The sequence below is a fragment of the Adiantum capillus-veneris genome, chromosome 19, assembly GCF_014529385.1.
Source record: "Adiantum capillus-veneris isolate H3 chromosome 19, ASM1452938v2, whole genome shotgun sequence".
Classification (NCBI taxonomy): Eukaryota; Viridiplantae; Streptophyta; class Polypodiopsida; order Polypodiales; family Pteridaceae; genus Adiantum; species Adiantum capillus-veneris.
In genome coordinates, this window is record NC_140949.1 from 30,456,939 (window position 1) to 30,477,866 (window position 20,928).

Below are 20,928 nucleotides of genomic sequence, written 5' to 3' on the forward strand. Positions count from 1 at the left end.
AACTTGATGCATTTTCTCTCTAATCAAAACATGCATGTCCCAAAAGTCATGAAGTGAGAGAAGGGACAGGCTCAATTACTCCACATGGAGACCCCATACCAACACAAGCACAACGATAGAGGCAGGTCATTCAAAATTAATCTTGAGAAACACGCCTCGTAAGCAACAAAGCTACATAGCTTAATAGTTATTGCATCACCAGTTATTTGGGGGCGGTGGTTGCGGCATCTCTCTCTCAGCTCTCTTCCCGCACGGCTACCACCTAATTAGGTAGCGCCAATCACAGCTTGGTGAGCAGCACGAACCAACTCTGTGTGTGTATGTCTGTGCACTCACGTCACTACCACATAAGGCAATACCAATCACAGCCACGAAGCAACGTTAAAATTCAAAACTTTTTTATTTTGGCTCCACGTGTTGCGAGCTTAGGCGATAGTATTTTTAAGTCTTTCATTGTCCTTTAGTACATAGTGAGATATTCTTATAAATTATGCCAATGACAAGAAAGCAAACACTTTTCAAGAATGTCAAGGACAAAACTAGGCACGCTCCTTTCTACTTCGTTTGGCTTGACTTTAATTGAGCACAACCGTAGCTAAGGAAGCACTTCAGCTCTAGTTCTTTTTTTTTGGGGGGGGTTTGTTTGATTTAATTCGAACACTCTAGACCAAAGAGTGTAAGTGAGTTTTAGTGAAAGGGTAGCGACTTTTACCCTTTCGCCTACTAAGTTCTTCTTGGTGGGCACTCTCACTGGTTGTAAGGTTTCCTGCAATGGAACTCACTAGTTGCTGCTGTAGGCTTTAAAAAACCTACTTTTGTCTAGTGGGACGAGCCTGCCACGAGTCGTCGTGAGGTTTCCTGCAATCCAACCCGCGGCGTGTTTCTCTAGTTCTTGCTGCTGCAAAGAAGCGAATCTCTAGTTCTTGTGGGCCTGCCTCGTGTTAGCTGCCTGCCACGATCGCGTTTCCCTTATGGGCGCCGTTTTTCTGCTATGGCTTCTGCTTCTTTTCTTTGCTCGCAACGTCAGCGCACGGCCACCCCTCGACTGCTCACACTCAAGTAAGATCTCTTGTCATTTTTCGTTTCTCTTACGCGGGGACGTACTTGAGAGCTTTGTCCATGAATCCTGGAGCCATTTTTGAAGCCCTGGCCAAAGCTACAGTGCTACTCGTCTCAACATCTAGCAGATAACCCATCCCTATGTGCTTTTTATGTATTGTTTGTGTAGTGGAAGTGGACAAAGCTCAACACAGTAATCTCCAATCAGACACCTTAGCCTTGCGAAACTTTCATCCGGGTATACACATGATGGGTGAATTTGAGGTGCAGTTTAACTTGGTTTGGCAAGCCCCGGTGTAGAGTAAAAATCTTTTGGGGGAGCACAACCTTGGTGCTTCCTCCACCGTCTATAAACATTCAAAGGAGCCATGTTTCTACATCTCCACCCTCGAGAAAGGCCTTGTCAAGCTCTTGGATAGTGATTGGAAATCTCCCGCATAATGCTTGTAGTGATCATGAACTTGTCAAATTTTGTGAACAATCTCTTAAGTACTCACGTGATAATGAATAAAATCCTCCACTTGACGGAGTTTCTCGTTGGTCGATTAAGTGATCTGAGCTGACCGACCAAGTGATCTGAGCTAGACTCATAACTAAGCATGAATTGAATAGTCACCTATTCGGCAGTTAACCGAGGCTAGATAGAGCAAGAGGGGATGACTGTGGCAGCTCAACTGACTTGGCAAGGTGGTAGGAGGTGACATGGCTGTCTAGTGGACTGACAGGAGGTGACACCGCCACGTGATCAGTAAAAGCACTCTCAGGCTTGAGCGTTCATGAATGTGCCCACTGCCACTACAGATGAACCCAACACTCTGCCAATGACACTCTCAGATCCAAAGGCTAACCTTGGTAGTGCACCTCTCATGTATGGAAGCCTTACTTCCTTCTGAATTATATGTACCTAGATAGCACAGCTAATCCCTCGTGCATTAGCCAATGGCAATAGGGGGCAATTTGGCAACGAATGTGGTGGCAGGCAGGTTAATGGTGCAAAGGAAACCACGAAGAAGTTGACAGGCAGTGAGGCTAGTGGGTTGGTCGGTAGGGGGTGGGCAGTGCAGCAGCGGCATGTTTACAAACATGCGGCACTGTTGGCCCATGGTGATAAGGGGTCTCTTTCTCTCTCTCTCTCTCTCTCTCTCTCTCTCTCTAAAGGCCGTTTCTGTTTCATGCTCCATGGCATTTTTATCGCTTATGTAATGAACCCATTTCAGTCTCCTTGTTATCATGCACTAAGCACACTCACGCACTCCATTTAAGCTTGATGGTATATGCTAGCCACACATAATTTGACTCTCGTGTAAGTTTAGCAGTCCTCTAGAAGATGCCTTACAACCACTTGGTCTTTCTTGTACATGTTTTGCAGACATTCCTGCTGTAAGATCTCTGAATGAGATGTATGAAGATAATTTTGGAAGGCCTGGATTGTCACATATAACGGTTGCTGGAGCTACACATCATGGCATGAAAGAGGTAATGTTCTAGCAAACATAAGGATCATCAAAATCAACCATTTTCTATGCTGACATTTTTGACCTAATTGGTTTAGCTTGTGAATAAATCTTCAGGTTGAAGTCTGGCTTCAAACCTATGCTCCAGGTATTGGGACTCCAATCCACAGGCATTCTTGTGAAGAAGTTTTCATAATTATGAAAGGAACAGGCTCTCTGTTCATTGAAGCTGAAGTTGGTAAAAAGTTTCCTGGAGAACCTAATGAATTTGTGATCTCTACAAATACGACATTCACTATTCCTGTCAACCATGTACATCAGGTTAAAGGACATTTTATTGATGATGCATTTGCTTTTTTTCAAGAAGGGAGAAAATAGATGGATCTGAGTGCATAAATGAGTATATGATGCTTCAGGTAAAAAATACACAGCTCAATGAGGACTTGCAACTTCTTGTTGTCATATCACGGCCTCCAATCAAAGTGTAAGCCCATTGAACATACTCTTGATGATAATTTTCTGCATGTACATCTACCCTTCACAAAATCTGTCAAATGTGATTTCTGTTGCTTGGTTAGTCGATTTTTTGACGTGCCATGCGCATGCAATGTGTCTTGAAGGGGCCTGTGTGTGTGTGTGTGTGTCTTTGGTGAAAAAGGAAGTTTATTGTGTACTTGAGACCTCTGGGGATGCTCAATGGGCTCGTCTCTCAGAGAAAGTACAAATCGGAGGAGTGTAGTGTGAGTGCTAGCTATACATCTTGGTGGCATATAGGAAGAGTGTAGTATAAACCACCGAGGAGTTGCTAATGCTAAATAATGGGTCCCTGATCAAGACTGAAAATTACTGAAGATTACGCCCTAGGGCTCATGGAAACCTAGGGTAGCCCTACCTCCTCCCAATTAATTTCCTTTATGCAAATCGGTGGACTGCTTTTCAGCCACCATTGTATATTTGGCAAGAGCAGGGGCAGCGCCTCTCAGGGTGCCTCCTCTCAATTGACGGCATCGAACTTGATGTGTTGCCTCAAGATTTTCCTCCTCTGGCACCACAATGACAGAAAGTACAAGGGCCTCCTCTCGACAACCTACACAGTCTTCTATTCCGATCGGGGGAGTTTTCAAAAACATGGTGCAACCATCTTACCTTTACGGTGCAACCTTCGTTGCCACCACCACCGCTTGGGTATAACGGTTGGAGCCCGTATGCCTACCCCTATAATCCACCTCAAGGACTTCCACCACATCAACCCAAGGATGTCACGGGGACGGGCACCATGTGACAACGGGAAATCACAAACAGATGATGTGGCATGACCACCCGGGCAGATTGTAAGGACAGAGAGGCTGATGTGGCAACAGTACGGATTTCCTGGTTTGCGCTAACAGCTGATGACATGGCAGGCTGTACGGATGTCCGCAAATTGTGCTGGCTGTTTTTCTACCAGTTTTGGGACTTTTTGCTGTTGAGTTTAGAAGCTTTTGGGGCATCCCTTTAAGAATAAATAAACCCTTTTGGGGCCTCACTCTTCAGAGCATCTGGACACAGAGTTTGAGAGCAGAGGACCCCTTCGGGTGTTGTACTTTGCTCAAGCATTAATATAATAAAGATACCGAAAGGGGTGCCAGGTTTTGGGGTAAATACCTTTGGGCACAAAACTACGCCGGGCCGTGCCGACAAGTTGTGAAGTATTTTAAGTGTTTCTCTCGTGTGTCGTAGCGGATTCGCCACTTGGGGTGCCCAAGCCTATGATAGTGATATCAGAGCACGGCCACTTTCTCTTCTACCAAGAAATCCGATCCTCTTACCGTGACACACATGGATTCAACCAACGAATCTTGCAAGAATCAAACGAACCCTCACGACACTTCAGAAACAGGAGATAAAACGGGAAATTCAAACGGATCAACATATCTTGAGTACGGGCCACCTCGGCCTACGGGATATCAATTGATGGAAATGCAGCGTCAACAACAGGTTGATGATTGTGCAAAGCAGATGCTTTACTTTACAAAGGATCTCTAGTATGCCAAATTTTCGACCTGGCACCCAATTGATGAGGTGTATTCCCATCGGTAGGAAGCCATCGATTCCCCGATAAAGTTAGCCCTCAAGAAACCTCCTGTCCCACGGTTGCTTACTGAAGATGAATTGGAGGACGTGGTTGAAAGACGAGTCAACCAACTGTTGGGGGTAAAGAAGAAGCAACTGAAGAAATGTAATAAGGGAACCGACTTCCCTGGTTACTTGGGCCGAAAATCCCCTCGTCGTCGTCGTCATCGTCATCGACATAGAACCCATCAATACCCCGCACTACCTCTCAGTACCTAGTATACCCGACATCAGTAGCAGTACCCTTTAGCATCAGCATCTGAGTATTTAGCATCATTGTATCAGCATTGTGCAAGAAATAAAGAAAATACTTGCTTTGGCAATAGAGCAAGGGGACCCTTTAGGGTTTAGGACCCAACATGCGATCCGAGCTAAATTCTTAAACACTTCTGCTGCACTTGACATTGGTATCAGAGCTCTGTGCGGGCTTCGGCTTCGCGAGCTCAAGGGAAGAACCACCAAGAACCAAGAACCAAGAGCACAAGCAAAACCAAGAACCACCAAGAATCCAAAGAACCTCTCCACTTCTTTTCCTTAAAGAAACTTCACGTCCCTACCCCGAACTTATTAGCCTCTTAGCACCCTCAGTATCAAGCATCCAGTACTAGCTCCCATCTTCATTGCCATATCTTTGAAGGAAGATCGACATCGGATACACGAAAACCTAGATCTTGAGTACCAGGATCTACTTGCCTCTGAGACAGGATTCTTGACCCTCTTCTGCATTCTGCATTCGCATGTAGCGTGCATCCACTTCCGTCGACAAGCAACCCTTGGAAATACCTCCGAGCACCCTTACCTTTCAGCTTCTTCGCAATGTTTTCATGACAGGACTATTTGAGTGGTAGTACTTGCTCGCAAGGTAGAGTCAGCACCAAGGCTGGTATTCTGCGACAATAGTAAGGCTATCTAGTAACTCATGTGGTCGGTGTTTACATCGCAGCCGATCGACATCCGCGTAGTATCCACACATTTGTTCATCGGTTATGCATCCACAAGCATCAAAAGCAGTTAGCATTATAAGTAGAGAAAGAATCCAAAGATAGAAGTTTGGCAGTTGTGCCTCATCTTTAACAGGGGGGGATGTCACGTGCGCACTTCACTTGCGCTACATGGACATGCTTCTTCTACAGTCTAGCATGAGTCATTAGCTTAAGTGTCACGTGCACATGGCTCTGTGTGCCACGTGGACATACTTCATCGACTTCGAGAGCCAGTTTTCCCCTTCTTCCTAGATAGGGATGTCTAGAATCCTAGGAGGATTAGTACTAGCAATTTTGTGAGCCTGTTCGCAGGACCTGCATGTGCGGACAAATCCATTAGATTAGGTTTTCCAGTTTGGAACCCTCTTGCATAAATGGTTTGTATACGCGTTTTGACAGATGTTATTACACTACGGTGGGCATCTGGCATGACGAGCATGTAGTTCTAGGTTAGAGGAATCCGACGTGCCAGACCGCGCGTTGATCGGATTCCCGGGTGGACGGATGTGTGACAGTTGCACCCAAATTTGGACCCCATGGACTTATTTTTAATAAATCATTTTTACGATTTATTTGTTGGAAATCTTGTTGGACAGTTGCCCTACCTAGGCCTTAATAATTACTTAATGCCCATTCCCCACCTATAAAGGGAACCATCTGCCAGCACTTGGAGCAAGAAGGAGGAAGCGCCCAATTCAGCCAGCATTTTAGCAAAGGAGCAAATCAGCGTTTTTGTAGAGTTCAGCTAGCAGCCAGCGTTTCCAGAATTCAGCCCATCGCCGGCAATTTTCAGCAGCCAGCGTTTTTGGTTTCCAGCCCAAGCGTTGCAGCAGCAGCAGATCAGCCCTGCGTTTTTCAGTTTTCAGCCCATCCCTCGCCCGGTGTGCAAGAGATCCGTAGCGGTTCCCATTGACGGATGCGGTTTGGTACTTCGGCAACCATTGATCCCTCCTCTCGTCAATTCCCTCGCCGAAATCGAGTGCTCCATTGCTGTCCATCATCGGCCTCGTCGAGGTCTGCGTTTTCAGCCCATCATCCTTCTCACATCGGAAGTGCAAATCAACCCGTGGTGGTCATCCGCAATTCCCACATCGAGAAGGATCCAAGGTGCATCAAATCAGCCCCGAAGGGAGTTACCACGGTGACATTCCCTAATCGAGTCGGTAGAGTCTGCATTGAGATATTGCATTGTGTATACATTTTATTTACGCAATCTAAAGCAAACACCACATCGGTAACGATGTGGGGGGCCCTTGAGAGGGTTGGTTGGGACCCCATCGGGTGTCGCTCTCTTCTTCTCTCTTTTTCTCTCTCTCTACACATCTCTATTGCATTCTCAAAACCCCTCTCTTCAGGGGAACATAAAAGGAACATTCATTGAAGCACAAAACATTCACTAACGCAAGGAAAGAAGGAAAGGATTTTGTGGAAGTATAAAACTAGATCTTCACCATTTTTATTCCGTTGCACCTGACATTGGTATCAGAGCTTTGAAGATTTTGAACTAATCCGCTAATCCACAACAAGTTTTTTTTCTCTTGTGTTTTTTGGTTGTGTTGGCAGCCCTTCGGTGTATACTCCTCCCACTCTTGGAACAGCAGGCCTGCCATTGCGCGTAGAGCCGTGCGCCTTGAGCGTCGGAAAATAGCAACCAATTGTATATCGGGTGTTGCATGCGGGGTGCGTCGACGAGGGGGTAGATAGTCTCCCGAAGATTAGTCTGCGACCTTCCTTGAACCAAGAGGAGAAATCCTTGCATGGTCAAGACTCGTAGCGGTATGAATACCTCCCCAAATCAAGAAGGCGAGCAAGAGCCACCTATGGATCCTCCCAGCCCTCCCCCAACTCCTTCACCTTCGCCATCAAATCCCATGGATGCTATGATGCGCATGATGATGGAGATGATGATGCGGCAAGACGAAGCTCGGCGACAAGAGCGTGTGGAAGCGGCGGAGCGTGAGGAGCGTCGAGTGGCGGCTGAAGCCGAGGCTCGTAGGCTGGAAAGGGATTCCATGCGTGATCTCATCACCACCTTGGCGGTGCGACCCGATCCCCCATCTTTGGAGCCCGATTACGAAAAGCTTGCCAAGACTATGGCGGAGGCAACCATTGCTACACGGACGACCAGTGCTCCAATTCCCGAGAAGATCACGTTCAGTAAGTATGACGGTAAGATGGATGCTATTGTCATTTACTCGTGGTTATATCAATTTACATCCTGTTTTGCGGTTGTTTAGAAAGTCTGAAAATAACAAGGTTCTCTTGGCTTCCATGCATCTCACGGGTGATGCCATCACTTGGAAGGATGAATGGACGGAGAAGCAAGAGGTGGCCCATGCGGCTGCCCATGCCGAGTCCTACCTCGTTCCCCCTCTCGAGCTTAATTGGGAGGAGTTCGCGGAGGATCTCAAGACTTGCTTCCTCCCTCCACAGTACTTGAAGCGTTTGAAGGAGGATTTTCGGGCTTTGTCTCAACAAGGTAAACCGATGATGTCGTATGCTAACCGTGTGTCACAACTAGGTGGACAATTGCGAAAATCGGATGAGGAAAGGTTAGAGGCTTTTCTCTTTGGATTGGACCACTTGATCAAGTTTGACGTGGAGGCTCGTGATCCAAAGACATTGCAAGAAGCAATCCGCTTGGCTCAACTCCAAGAGATGAAGCACAACAAGGGTAAGCTTAAGATGGCCTCAGGTAATGGTACTCCTTCCTCTCCTGACTCGTCTAAGGAAAAGGACAAGAATTCTAATGGGAATGGCAACAATAAAAAGAACTCTCCAAATTCTTCTCAATCTACTTCTGCCTCTCAATCTCAATCTAAGGGCGATAAATCTAAGGATAAGGGTAAAGGAAAATCGGATAAGCCTCAACTCACACCTGATGAAAAGATTGCCCAAGGGGTTTTAGGTGGTTCATGAAGTAGAGAAGAACAAGCATTGTATGCAAACGAACGTAGGTGTTTCCATTGTTCAATCGTAGGTCACATGAAACAAGAGTGTCCTAAGAAAGAATCTAAAAAGGAAATCTCTACTGCGTCCACTTTTGACGCTATCCCTCAGGTGAATGCCATGAGTGTGGTAGAGAAAGAAGCTAAGCAGGAGGAGACTTTCGAAGAGGATGAACTCATAAAATGTCATGGACATGTTAATGGTCAAAGGGTCATTGTGTTGTTTGATTATGGAAGTTCTCAGAATGTCATAAGTGAATCTCCTGTGAAACGTGCACGTCTTCAGACAAATCCAATCCCCACCATCCCGGTGCAAGGATTTTCTGAAGGCATGGATGCCTCTCTCTCTCACGAAGTTAATGATGTCAATTTAATTGTTCAACAAACTCAATTTACTCGTCGTTTTGTAGTCTCTAAACTTGCAGGATGTGATGTCATTTTGGGCATTAAGTGGTTTCGCATGTTTAAGCCCTTAAGCCCATTGTTGATTGGGAGAAGTACACGCTTCTCATCAATCACAATGTGTCGCAGCCAGTCCTCATTCGCAGCGAGAGTGGCATTCCCTCTCTCCCTCTCATTTCTCATGTCCAGGCTAAAAGAGAGCTACGTCGAGGAGCTAAAGCGGCGGTCATCTATGTCAACCCCACATCCAGGAACTTGGGTACTCCCGACAGGTATGGTGAGTTGTTTGAAAAGTTTGAGCATTTATTTCTCCAGGTTGATCTCCCCCCTACACTCCGTCCCGAGCGACCCCAAGATCATGTCATCGACCTAATGGACGGAGCGCAACCTGTAAGTAAGTTTCCATATCGTATGAACAAGGCTAATGAAGAAGAGCTAGAGCAACAACTAGGTGAGTTGTTGGATAGGGGTTTTATACGTCCCAGTGTAAGTCCTTTTGCTGCTCCTATTCTTTTTGTTCGTAAGAAAGATGGCTCATTGCGGGTATGTGTGGATTACAGGGCCCTCAACAAGATGACAGTCAAGAACAAATTTCCTATGCCTCGCATCGAGTACATTTTGGAGCGTCTCAATGGGGCAGTGGTGTTTTCAAAAATCGATTTGAAGAGTGGCTACCACCAGGTAAGAATCACAAAGCGAGACATCTACAAGACCGCCTTTCGGACCGAACGCAGACACTACGAGTTCATTGTTATGCCGTTTGGTCTAATGGGCGCACCAGGTATGTTTAATCGCATGATGATGCGTATCTTCATCGATTTGGTCGGTAAGTGTGTATTTATCTTTTTGGATGACATTCTCATTTTCTCTTCTTGGGAGCAACATGCTATTGATGTGGAGAAAGTTTTAGCTCGCTTGGATGCCAACCGTCTTTATATTGCAGCAAAGAAGTCGGAATTTTTCTGACTACTGTATGCTATTTGGGCTACATTATCTCTTCTGAGGGCATTCGAATTGATCCCGCAAAGGTAAGTGAGGTAAGAGAGTGGCCTATGCTTGAGACAGCCTATGCTTGAGACAGCCTATGCTTGAGACAGCATATGATGTTCGCTCATTTTTGGGTTTGTGTCAAGCATATAGTTCTCACATTATCTCATTCGGGATGGATGGCTTTTCTTCAGGAACCGCTTGTGTGTGTTGTCTTCTCACCGAGCACCCATTTTGCATGATGCACATGATGCTTTGACAGGTGGGCATAGGGGTATTAATGCTACATTAGAAAAGGTTGAACGTTTTTTCTATTGGCCAAAGATGCGTAAGGATGTGTATGCTTATGTTACTAAGTGTGCCGTGTGTCAAAAGGTTAAAGTCCCTCATGGTAAGCAACAAGGGCTACTCATGCCGTTGCCTATCCTTGACGGACCATTTGAGGACATTAGCATGGACTTTGTAACTAATTTACCTCCTTCCACGTCTGCACGGAACACACAATGTCTAACCATCGTTGATCGGTTTAGCAAATTTTGCATGTTAATCCCTTGCAAGGCTAATGTTACTGCACAAGATGTTGCACGATTGTTCATCAAGCATTGGTATCCATTGTGTGGTCTACCCAAGTCCATTGTGTCGGATCGTGATACTAAGTTCACATCCCATTTTTGGCGTGCTTTGTTTGAAAATTTTGGCACTCAGTTGAATTTTTCGTCTGCATTTCATCCACAGTCTGATGGACAAACTGAAATTTACAATCAATTGGCATTTGATGTTCTCAAATCGTATGTGCATGATAAGCAATCTAAGTGGGAGCAATATTTTCCATTAGTTCAAGCTGTCCTCAATGATTCTTTTTCTAGTGCTATTGGTCGCACTCCATATGAGGCTGCATTTGGCCGACCTTTTCAATCATTGTTGACTAGGTCAATTTCCAAGGTTAATGATGCTAATTGTGTTAGTCAAACCTATGCGGAGGTAGTCGAGAGTGTTAAGCTTCGGCTTAGCAAGGCTCAAGAGTCCTATTCTAGGCATGCTAATAAGTATCGACAGGATGTCTCATTTAAGGAAGGTGACTGGGTGTATTTAAGGATCATGAAGCAATGACTCAAGAAAGTTGGTAAGAGGTGTCCTAAACTCTCTTTTCGTATGTATGGTCCGTCTCCAATCGTCAAAAAGGTAAATGATGTTTCCATGCAATTATGTTTGCCATCTTCTTGGACAATGCATAATGTTTTCCATGTTTCTTGGCTTAAATTGTTTCAGGGTGATCCTCCACGGAGCGTTCCTGACGAGGAGCAACCGGAGATTGTTGATGAAGCCGAGGTGATGGAGCCCGAGCAGATCCTTTTGCATCGATTCAAGCACGGCACGAAGAAGCAAGCACGACAATATTTCCTCAAATTCAAGCATCGAGGGACACATGAAACGACGTGGGTGGACGAGGAATTCTTTATCGATTACCCGGATTTGCTAGCCTCATACAAGGAGGCCATGCAGATCGGTACCTGTACCTCACCTTAAGCAGGAGGGGATGTCACGTGCACATGGCTCTGTGTGCCACGTGGACATACTTCATCGACTTTCAGAGCCAGTTTTCCCCTTCTTCCTAGATAGGGATGTCTAGAATCCTAGGAGGATTAGTACCGGCAATTTTGTGAGCCTGTTCGCAGGACCTGCATGTCCGGACAAATCCATTAGATTAGGTTTTCCAGTTTGGAACCCTCTTGCATAAATGGTTTGTATACGCGTTTTGACAGATGTTATTACACTACGGTGGGCATCTGGCATGACGAGCATGTAGTTCTAGGTTAGAGGAATCCGACGTGCTAGATCGCGCGTCGATCGGATTCCCGGGTGGGCGGATGTGTGACAGTTGCACCCAAATTTGGACCCCCTGGGCTTATTTTTAATAAATCATTTTTATGATTTATTTGTTGGAAATCCTGGTGGACAGTTGCCCTACCTAGGCCTTAATAATTACTTAAGGCCCATTTCTCACCTATAAAGGGAACCATCTGCTAGCACTTGGAGCAAGACAGAGGATGTTCAAATTCACGAGATCTCAGGTAACTCTGATGTTGTTCAAGTTGAAATCCATCATTTAGCGCACAGTTCATGCACTAATTGTACTTTTAGCACAAAAGTGTTTGGTAAGCACGATCTTCTCCGTTTCCTCGGGAAGATCAATGGTCACGACGTGACCGTACTCCTTGATAATGGAAGCTCACACAATTTTGTGGATGCAAAATTGGTGCAGAAAATGAGCCTGCGGACGTGGGACAGTGACCATGAGTATCACGTGAAGATGGCTCGTGGCGTGGATACGGATGCATGGAATCGGATGGTTCCAGACTTGTCGCTCGAGCTGGCTGATTACAAAGAGAACCTGGATTTCCACATCATGCGCTTGGACAGAGCAGATGTTATTTTAGGAATTCCATGGTTTTATGATAAAAAGACTCATTGTATATAGCCTATGTACATCACTCTCTTGTTTTTGTTAAGCAGAACATACCTCATGTATCTGTGTCGCTTTGTAATCAGAAGTCTGTAAATAATGGTTTTGCAATACCAATTGTTACTGCTTTGGAAATGTAAAAAGAAATAAAGTCTTCTGATGTTGACTTTTATCGATGTGTACCATCCGCTTGGTTTGATTCATTAGTGCTTGATACTTCTGTCACTGAATTTTGTAAAAGTGTTTCATGTTCCTCTGTTCAGCTTGGGGATTCTGACGAATCCAACCTTATCCGAGAAATCATGACTGATTTCAAGGATGTTTTTCCTGATGATCTACCTCTTGGCTTGACGCCTTCGAGAGGAGTAGATCATGGCATTGAGTTGGTGGCTGGTAGCTTCTCAAAGCAACCCTATCGGTTTAGTAAAACCGAGGAGGACGAGATTCAGCGAGACAGTTGAAGGATTATCTCGATAGGGGTTTTGTTTGGCCTAGCAAATCCCCGTGGGGAGCGCCAGTGCTACTTTCTCGAAAGAAGGATAATACTATGCGCTTCTGCGTGGATTACAAGGGATTGAATAAGCTCATTGTCAAGAACAAGTATCCGCTCCCGCGCATGGACGATTTGATAGATCGGCTCCATGGAGCGTTATATTTTATGAAGATAGACCTGCGATCAGGCTATCATCAGATACGGATCAAACTAGAAGATATTCCTAAGACAGGCTTCCATACGCGTTACGATCACTACGAGTTTTTGGTCTTGCCTTTTGGTTTGACCAATGCTCTAGCTATGTTTCAGCAGATGATGAATGATCTGCTGAGACCATTTTTAGGCAACTTCGTTGTTGTATTTCTTGATGATATCTTGATCTACAACCGAAGTTTGTCTGAGCACCTAGTGCATATACGCGTTGTTCTCGAAGTACTGAGAACTGAGAAGCTTTATGCTAAGGCTTTAAAGTGTGAATTCTTTAAGAAAGAGCTTCTGTACTTGGGTCACATCATTACTCGTGATGGGATTCGCGTCGACCTTGAAAAATTGGATAAAGTGCGAAATTTGCCCATGCTGAAGAATGTGCACCAAGTAAAGTCCTTTTTAGGCTTTACTGGATTCTTTCGTAAGTTTATCAAGGATTACTCTAAAGTTGTTGCTCCGCTTACGCAACTTCTAAAAGGAGGGGTGAAAGGGCCGAAGACTTCGGGTCCTCATCGTAAAGGTAATCCCCCTGTTGTTTGGAATGAGCGTCTCGACGAGAGCTTTCGGACACTAAAGCACTTGGTGACTACTACGCCAATATTACACATTGTGGATCCTAGCAAACCGTCTGTGGTTGAAACGGATGCTAGTGATTATGCTATTGGTGCGGCATTATACCAGGATGGACGTCCTATCGCGTTTGAAAGTAAGAAGCTTTCTGACGCTGAGATTCGTTATCCAACGTATAAAAAGGAGCTTTATGCCGTAGTCCACGCCCTGAGGAAATGGCGGCATTACTTGTATGGCTCTACGTTTGTTGCATGGACAGATCATCACTCCCTGTGCTATATCTGTGATCAAGGTGATCTCAGAGGCCGGAAGGCTAGATGGGTTGAGCTTATGCAAGAGTTTGACTTTGAGATCTGTTATAGAAAAGGATCCAGCAATCGAGTTGCCGATGTGCTCAGTAGGATTCCTGAGGTCAATGCCTTGTTTATCTGAAATCTCGACGGATTTCTCTCTCTCTCTCTCTCTCTCTCTCTCTCTCTCTCTCTCTCTCTCTCTCTCTCTCTCTCTCTCTCTCTCCCCGACTCTCCCCGAGGGCTATGTCGTGCTGATGGCCATTTTGGCAAGATATGAACGAGGTCGAAGCGGGGCATGACTCGTATACAGGCTTGGGTGGTCCGGAGACCCAAGTGAGTTGTGCTGGACAGACGAGACAGCGACAATATTCTATTAGAGGTGGACTATTGTTCAAAAATGGTAAAGTCTGCGTGCCGGAAATCGATGAGATTCGATAAAAGATTGTGCGAATGTCACGATGTTCCTAGCGCTGGGCACCCAGGCATCCAGAGAACTTTGGCTTTGGTCAAGCAATATTTCTATTGGCCAAGGATGTGCTCTTACATAGATAGCTATGTGAAGAGATGCGCTCAGTGTCAGGTCAATAAGACAGAGCACCTTAGAAAAGCTGGCCTGCTACACCCATTGGAAATCCAAGATACCAAGTGGCAAAGTATTTCCATGGACTTTATCGTTGGTTTGCCAAATACTAGTCGGGGCAATGACGCTATTTGGGTTGTGGTCGATAGACTCACAAAAATGGCGAAGTTTATACCAACGAAGTCGACAGTAAAAAGCCATGAATTGGCGGTTTTATTTGTCGATCAGCTTTATAAGCTGTATGGTCTGCCTTAGGATATCGTCAGTAATCGAGATACTAAGTTCACTGGCCGATTTTGGCGAAATGTGTTTGCTCATCTTCAGACGAAGTTGAGTATGTCGTCTTCTGACCATCTTGAGTCCGACGGACAAACAGAGAGGATGAATCAGACGTTAGAGGACATGTTGAGAGCCTATGTCTCTCACAGGCAGTCTGATTGGGAAAGGTATCTTCCACAGTTAGAGTTTGCCTATAATAGTAGCAAGCATTCTGCTACTGGATTTAGCCCATTCATGCTGATGTATGGATTTGAGCCTAAATCCCCAATTGCTATTGGCTTAGAGAAAGTCAAGGAACGCAAAGCTTGTGATTTCCTGTATGACATGCAGGAAATACTCGAATTGGCTAAGGATAGTATAAGAACGGCTCGTGATCGAGTCACTACTTATGCTAATCAAAAGAGATCTCCAAGGACTCTAGATGTGGGACAATGGGTCTATTTGAAGATACCCAAGGATTCCAAGACTATGCGAATAGGAAAGCATTATAAGCTTTCAGCTAGATATTGTGGTCCGTTCTTGATCACAAAGAAAATTGGCCAAGTTGCCTACAAACTGGCTCTTCCTTCGGATGTTAGTGTACATCCAGTGTTTCATGTCAGCCGCCTTAAAGTGAAATTGGGCGAAGCCGACGTTGTTGTGCCTATCGAGGAAAATGTATGGCAAGATATGCAAACTGAGTATATATTCCTTGAGAACGAGAAGCAGTTTTAGATTATCGTACCCGTCATTCGCGCCAAAAGGCTTAGGACGAGTACTTAATTAAATGGAAGGGTCAATCTGAAAGGTTTGCTACTTGGGAACCTGTTAGAGCTTTAAAAGCTCAGTATCCCCACTTCATTGATGAGGACATCAATGGTTCTTAAGGGGGGAAGTATGTTATGTCCCGTTCACAAGAGAGGGGATCTAGCCTAGATGCCGTCGAGACGGGCGTCCAGTGTGCGGGTGGACGTAGTGTGAACCTGGCCAGTGTGGCCGGCCATTATTATAAAAGGGTGGCCAGGGCCTCATTTACAGTTATCGACCCCCATTGGCAGAGTGCGAGTGGTTAGCCCGCGAGGCTAGGAGTGCGCGAGGTCACCTCGAGGAGGTGAGGCCGGGTGGTATAGGACGCTCGGTCTTATAGGTGCACGCCTACGTCCTCGGACGTTGGTCCCAGCACGGGGGAGCTGCCGGATGGTGGCTACGGTCGGGTGGTTTGTCTGACGTATATCTGTATAGGCGGTCTGTGTAGTCGGGAGATCCATTCTCCGCGTTCGTTTCATTTACCCTCTCAAAGAATAAAGAAATACCGAAAGGGGCGCCAATTTTGGGGCCTACAGGTTGTCGGCGTTTGCTCGGAGCATTCTAGCTTCCGAGCCGTGTGTGTGATTAAGTGTTAATTCCCGTCGCAGGTTCTTTTTGCAAAGTGGTCTGTGTGTGTGTCTAAAGTAAAGAATTTCGGGTGAAAGCCAACGCCTACCGCCCCACGGGCCGGTTTCAAGGTTCCATTGCCGGGACAGAATCACTTTTTCCTCAAGAAGTGAGCCTCGGTTGTTTTGTAAAGAGATAGAGTACAGGAACGCGGGATTATACTATGGCCGACAAAGGGAAAGGCATCATGGAAGAGGGTTCCTCTTCACAGGACAGACAGGAAATTCTGCATGTACACCCTGCTAAAAAGTGCTCAAATTAGGGCTGATTTTCTAGCTGTGTTTTTAGGGTTTGCAAGTATGAACCAAGATGAGATAGGGAGAGGTCTCATGGTGGTAGATTGGCCACTAGATCTCCTGCGGGAGTGATGTGGGTCTGCCAGGTGACACGCTGCTTGCCGATTCTCTGAGGCGATTGCTTGGATTCTATGACGCATTGGTAAATCATCTTGAAATTTGAGCTTGCTTGGTCGTGGGTGGTACGTTAGTGTTGTAGAATTATGCTCGTTTGGAGAGGCAAGAGCCTCTTGCACAGGTAAAAAGTTAAGGGACAGGTTGCAAGATGCTATGTGGTGAAGTTCAAGAACTATCCACCTATGGATGCAAAGTGGATGGAAGAGCATGAACTGTCAGAGTCACCAAATGTATTGCAGCTTTACCTTGAGGCCTTTGGGTTACAGCCTATGTATGCCCCAACCCAATGTTTGCAAAGGAGGGGTAATGATAGATCTAGCACATCAAATATACTCATGGATTCAGTGCAATAGCAGTGTACAGTTTGACAAAAGTATGAAGGTCTCATTAAGTCATTTGTACACATGTTTTGACAGTCTTTCTTGCGGATACATGCGATGATAAAAGAGTGCTAACAACACAAGATCATCAGTGGCATGTATTTATGGTATGCAATCGAGGACGTTTGCGATTTCAAGAGGGGGGTATGTCACGAGAATGTGGCAACTGCTAACTTTAGTTGTTGGTTTCTTTTCAATGATTTTTGTTTTATTTTTGAGACCCTCTTTTGAAGTAGCAAACGGTCGAACATTGTATGGTCAATGTGAATGGTAGTTTCACCCGCAGATTGGAAGTGGTCGGCACTTGAATTCGTATAGTAAGAGGATGTTTAGGCTCAGAGCAAGATCATATAGGTCCCCCCGTCGCACTTAGCAAGTTGGTGGATACTAGGAAGTGAACTCAATAAAGGCATAAAGTCAAGGTGGGACTACCAACAGAAAGTATCCGACAGTCGGGCCACATTGCACTTTTGGATGCGGTCCCAATGAGGATAGATGGTGAGATGACCAGTGGGAGCCCAATGGAAGCATCTCCTAAAAATTAGGAAACTGCTATTTTGGGCCGTGAAATGTGTTTGCGTCATTACCTTCGGTATGACCAGGGGAACATTTTATTACTCTGTTGCAAAATCAATTGATGCACCAGTTGAGAGATTTTTAAGCAGGAAGGCCAATGCGGGGAAATTGCATGTATGAGTGCCAAGTGGCACTTTTTGGCCAATTTACTAAGTTTGGGACAACAAAACTCGTAACTGACATTTTGGAGCAGTTTTGGAGGTTGATAACTGTGATTTTCAGCCATTTCTCTCCATTTTTGAGCTTCTCATGGCTTTACCTAGGACCAAGGAGCTCATTTTCAGCATTGGAAGGCATCAGATGCGTGTTTACAGGGCTGTTTTGCTGCGTTTTCAGTGATACATAGGTTTTGGCAGCCATGGAACTCCTCTCCTTTTTGCATCTATTTGTTCACAGATGCATTACAGGTCAAGCGCAAAAGAGGGGGCGCTGGATTTATGCTCGGGGGATGCTTCATTGAGAAGCTGTCAACAGGTTAAGAGCTATGTAGTGCTTTCTCTCCCTCTCATGTACAGTGTGGTGCTAAGAGTGATGCCCTGCACACTATACACTGCTCTCTCTCCTCTACGTGCAATTATGTGATGCCCCACAAGAGGGCTCTTGATTTGACTGATGTACAACTGTGTGGGTTCATGCTTTTGTGCTGAGGCAAGAGCCTCCTTGAGCAGGAACAGGGGTAGCTAGCTGCTGCTCTGAAGCAGGCACCGGTGAGGGTCATAACCTCACCGTACAGGTGCAAATTCAGTGCTGTGTATGCGCAGAAAATTGACTGTCTTTCAGCCATACGGATGCCAGAACCATTGGGAATAGTGCCCCACTGGCAGAGGACAGTTAGGGGACTGTTTGGGACTGAAAACAGGGCAAAAACCAGTAAATACAGCGAGCTGAATTTACTGTTTTTGGGCAGGAATCAGGGGGTTTACGCCAGTGCAAGTGAGATCCAACAGGGGAATTGATTTCGCGCAAGTTTTGGGGTTGTTATGTTGTCGAAATTTGGCCAAATCAGGTAGTATCTAGTGTGATACAGGTAAAGGATTCCCAGGACCTTACTTTGTAATTTACCCTCTCAAAGAATAAAGAAATACCGAAAGGGGCGCCAATTTTGGGGCCTACAGGTTGTTGCTGTCTGCTCGGAGCATTCTAGCTTCCGAGCCGTGTGTGTGATTTCTAGCTTCCGAGCCGTGTTCTAAACTTCTATGTCGATGACGATGACGACGATGATGAGATACTGATGGGTTCTATGTCGACGACAACGACGAGGTACTGATGGGCTCTGTTGCCACACGGCTCGACATTGTGCAAGAAATAAAAAAGTACTTGCTCTGGCAACAGAGCAAGGAGGCCCTTGAGGGTTTGGGACCTGACATGCGATCTGAGCTAAATACTTCCGCTGCACCTGACAGAGAGACAAAGAGAGAAGAAGGAGAAGAGAATTTTTAACGTCGTGGGAAACTATCCCAAGAGACCTCAAAGATCTATCCGAAGAGAGAGAGAGAGAGAGAGAGAGAGAGAGAGAGAGAGAGAGAGAGAGAGAGAGAACCGTATCGTGACGAACTGGTGGTGACTGAAGATTTCTGGGGATGGCAGTTCCGTCTCTCCTGCGCGGACCCAGACTTCGACGAGGGCAGCGAGAACTCCACGAAAGAATCTCCAATAGCCAACTTCAGATCTAAAGGTGCATCCCAGCTGAATAAGCATCTTCACTGCACCAAACTGCTGTTTGTGCTGGCGTCTACAACCAGAGGCTGTGAGAGGCTTTGTTCCTACACGTTTTATGTTTCCGCGCTCTTGAGGATTGCAGCGGCCTCTGCCCCTCCATCTTTGCTGCCACCGTCTGTGTACCTGCGGCGTTTTCCTTCTTTCTGGTTTTCTTCTTTATATGCAGGTTTGGCTTTGTTTTTCCTTTTGCTGCTTGCTGTTTATTGTGTTTGCATGTGTCTTTTTCTTTTGAGTGTGTTGCATGTGTTTGTATATCTGCTTGTGTCTGTGTGTTTGCGTGTGTCTTTTTCTTTTGAGTGTGTTGCATGTGTTTGTATGTCTATTTTGTGTTTGTGTGTGCACTTGCGGTGAGCGGGGTGTGTGCACGCTTCCATGTATGTATAGTTTTCTATTTATTTCCCTTTTTTGATGGACATTCGCTGGTGGGATGAGTCGGGTGGGAGGTTGATTTGGCCTTTTCCCGCCTCCTCGATTGTGTCTTGATGCAGATGTTTCCCAGTTTGAAGAAGGGTCACAGCCCTGTTGATGATTGCCAGGGGTGGCTTGAGGCTACCTCTCTCCGGGGGCCTGTTTCTGCTTCAGCTCTCTGCTATCTTCTTCCATTACTCCCCTGCACCTAGCTTTTGCTGTTTCTCCCTACTTTTGTTACTCTGTATCACCGGCAGTTTTCCCCCTGTGGTTTTTAGTCATTGAATATTTCAGGGTTTTTTCACTGCCAGTTCCATCTTATTGGTCTACCTACAGGCTGATGCAATGCTCGGGCCTGTAATTTAATTATGTAATACAAAGGGTACAAAGCCCTCCTTTTCTTGCAAAAAGAAAGGGAAAAGAGGGGGGGTCATTTCTTATTTCTTTTCTTCAAATATGGTCATTATTGCTTTCTTTTCTGACAAAGGTTGGTGAGCTCTTTATAGGTTTGTTTACAAGGACTGGCATACTCCTCATGCTGCAGCTGTTTTGAAGTTTCCCTATGCATGGGATGCTGTGTGCTTGGAAAATGAGAAGAATAACTTTGAGCCTGACTATGCGTTCGATGAATTGTAAAAATTGTAAGTTGTCAACGAACTCGATTTTAAAAGGTGTGCGATACTCTATTTCCCTTTTTTTCGTCAAGTTCTGAAGCTTTTTTTTTTCACAAGATAGAGCAAGTTTTTTATCAAGATTTGCAGCGTTGGGGTAACCTGTTGCTCAAATAAGTAAAGTAGGAAACACAAGAAATGCGTCCGTCATGATAGTGTACTTTCCTTTGAGCAACTTTTCTGATCTTATTTGGTGATACAGGATCAGTGCACAGCTGATTTTAATTCAAATCAATCTCGAAGAGAATGGAGTAATCTTCATACAACATAAATGTAAATGGTTATCTTTATCCACTCCCATTCGAGCATATTCACCATCCAAAGTTTTTGGGATACATGACATATGTAGTGGGCAAACAGCTGTATCTTGTAAGTAAACCCTATAATATGAACTTTACCAAGTTATTGATGAGATCAAAGGTAGAGACTCAAAAAGTGGCTTTAGAGAGTTTGATCTAAGTATACATCAAGATGGTATGAGGTGCTTTTTCCAATGAGCTGTGCTCTTCGTCAGTCC

At 45.4% G+C, this 20,928-nt stretch overlaps 1 protein-coding gene across 2 annotated transcripts; it reads left to right on the plus strand.

Annotated features, from left to right (window-relative positions):
- The first annotated feature begins 747 nt into the window (after positions 1–747).
- ABP1 (endoplasmic reticulum auxin binding protein 1) lies at positions 748–20,830 on the plus strand. Of its 2 annotated transcripts, none has more exons than XM_086490385.1 (6): positions 748–1,059; positions 2,429–2,535; positions 2,631–2,834; positions 2,930–2,997; positions 20,247–20,411; positions 20,614–20,830. In XM_086490385.1, the coding sequence occupies exons 1-5, from the start codon at positions 972–974 to the stop codon at positions 20,374–20,376; spliced, it is 597 nt and encodes a 198-aa protein (XP_086346511.1). In that variant the 5' UTR covers positions 748–971; the 3' UTR covers positions 20,377–20,411; positions 20,614–20,830. The 2 variants fall into 2 exon arrangements, with proteins under 2 accessions (XP_086346511.1, XP_086346509.1); XM_086490383.1 differs by having other exon boundaries at positions 749–1,059; positions 20,247–20,381.
- Positions 20,831–20,928: the final 98 nt, after the last annotated feature.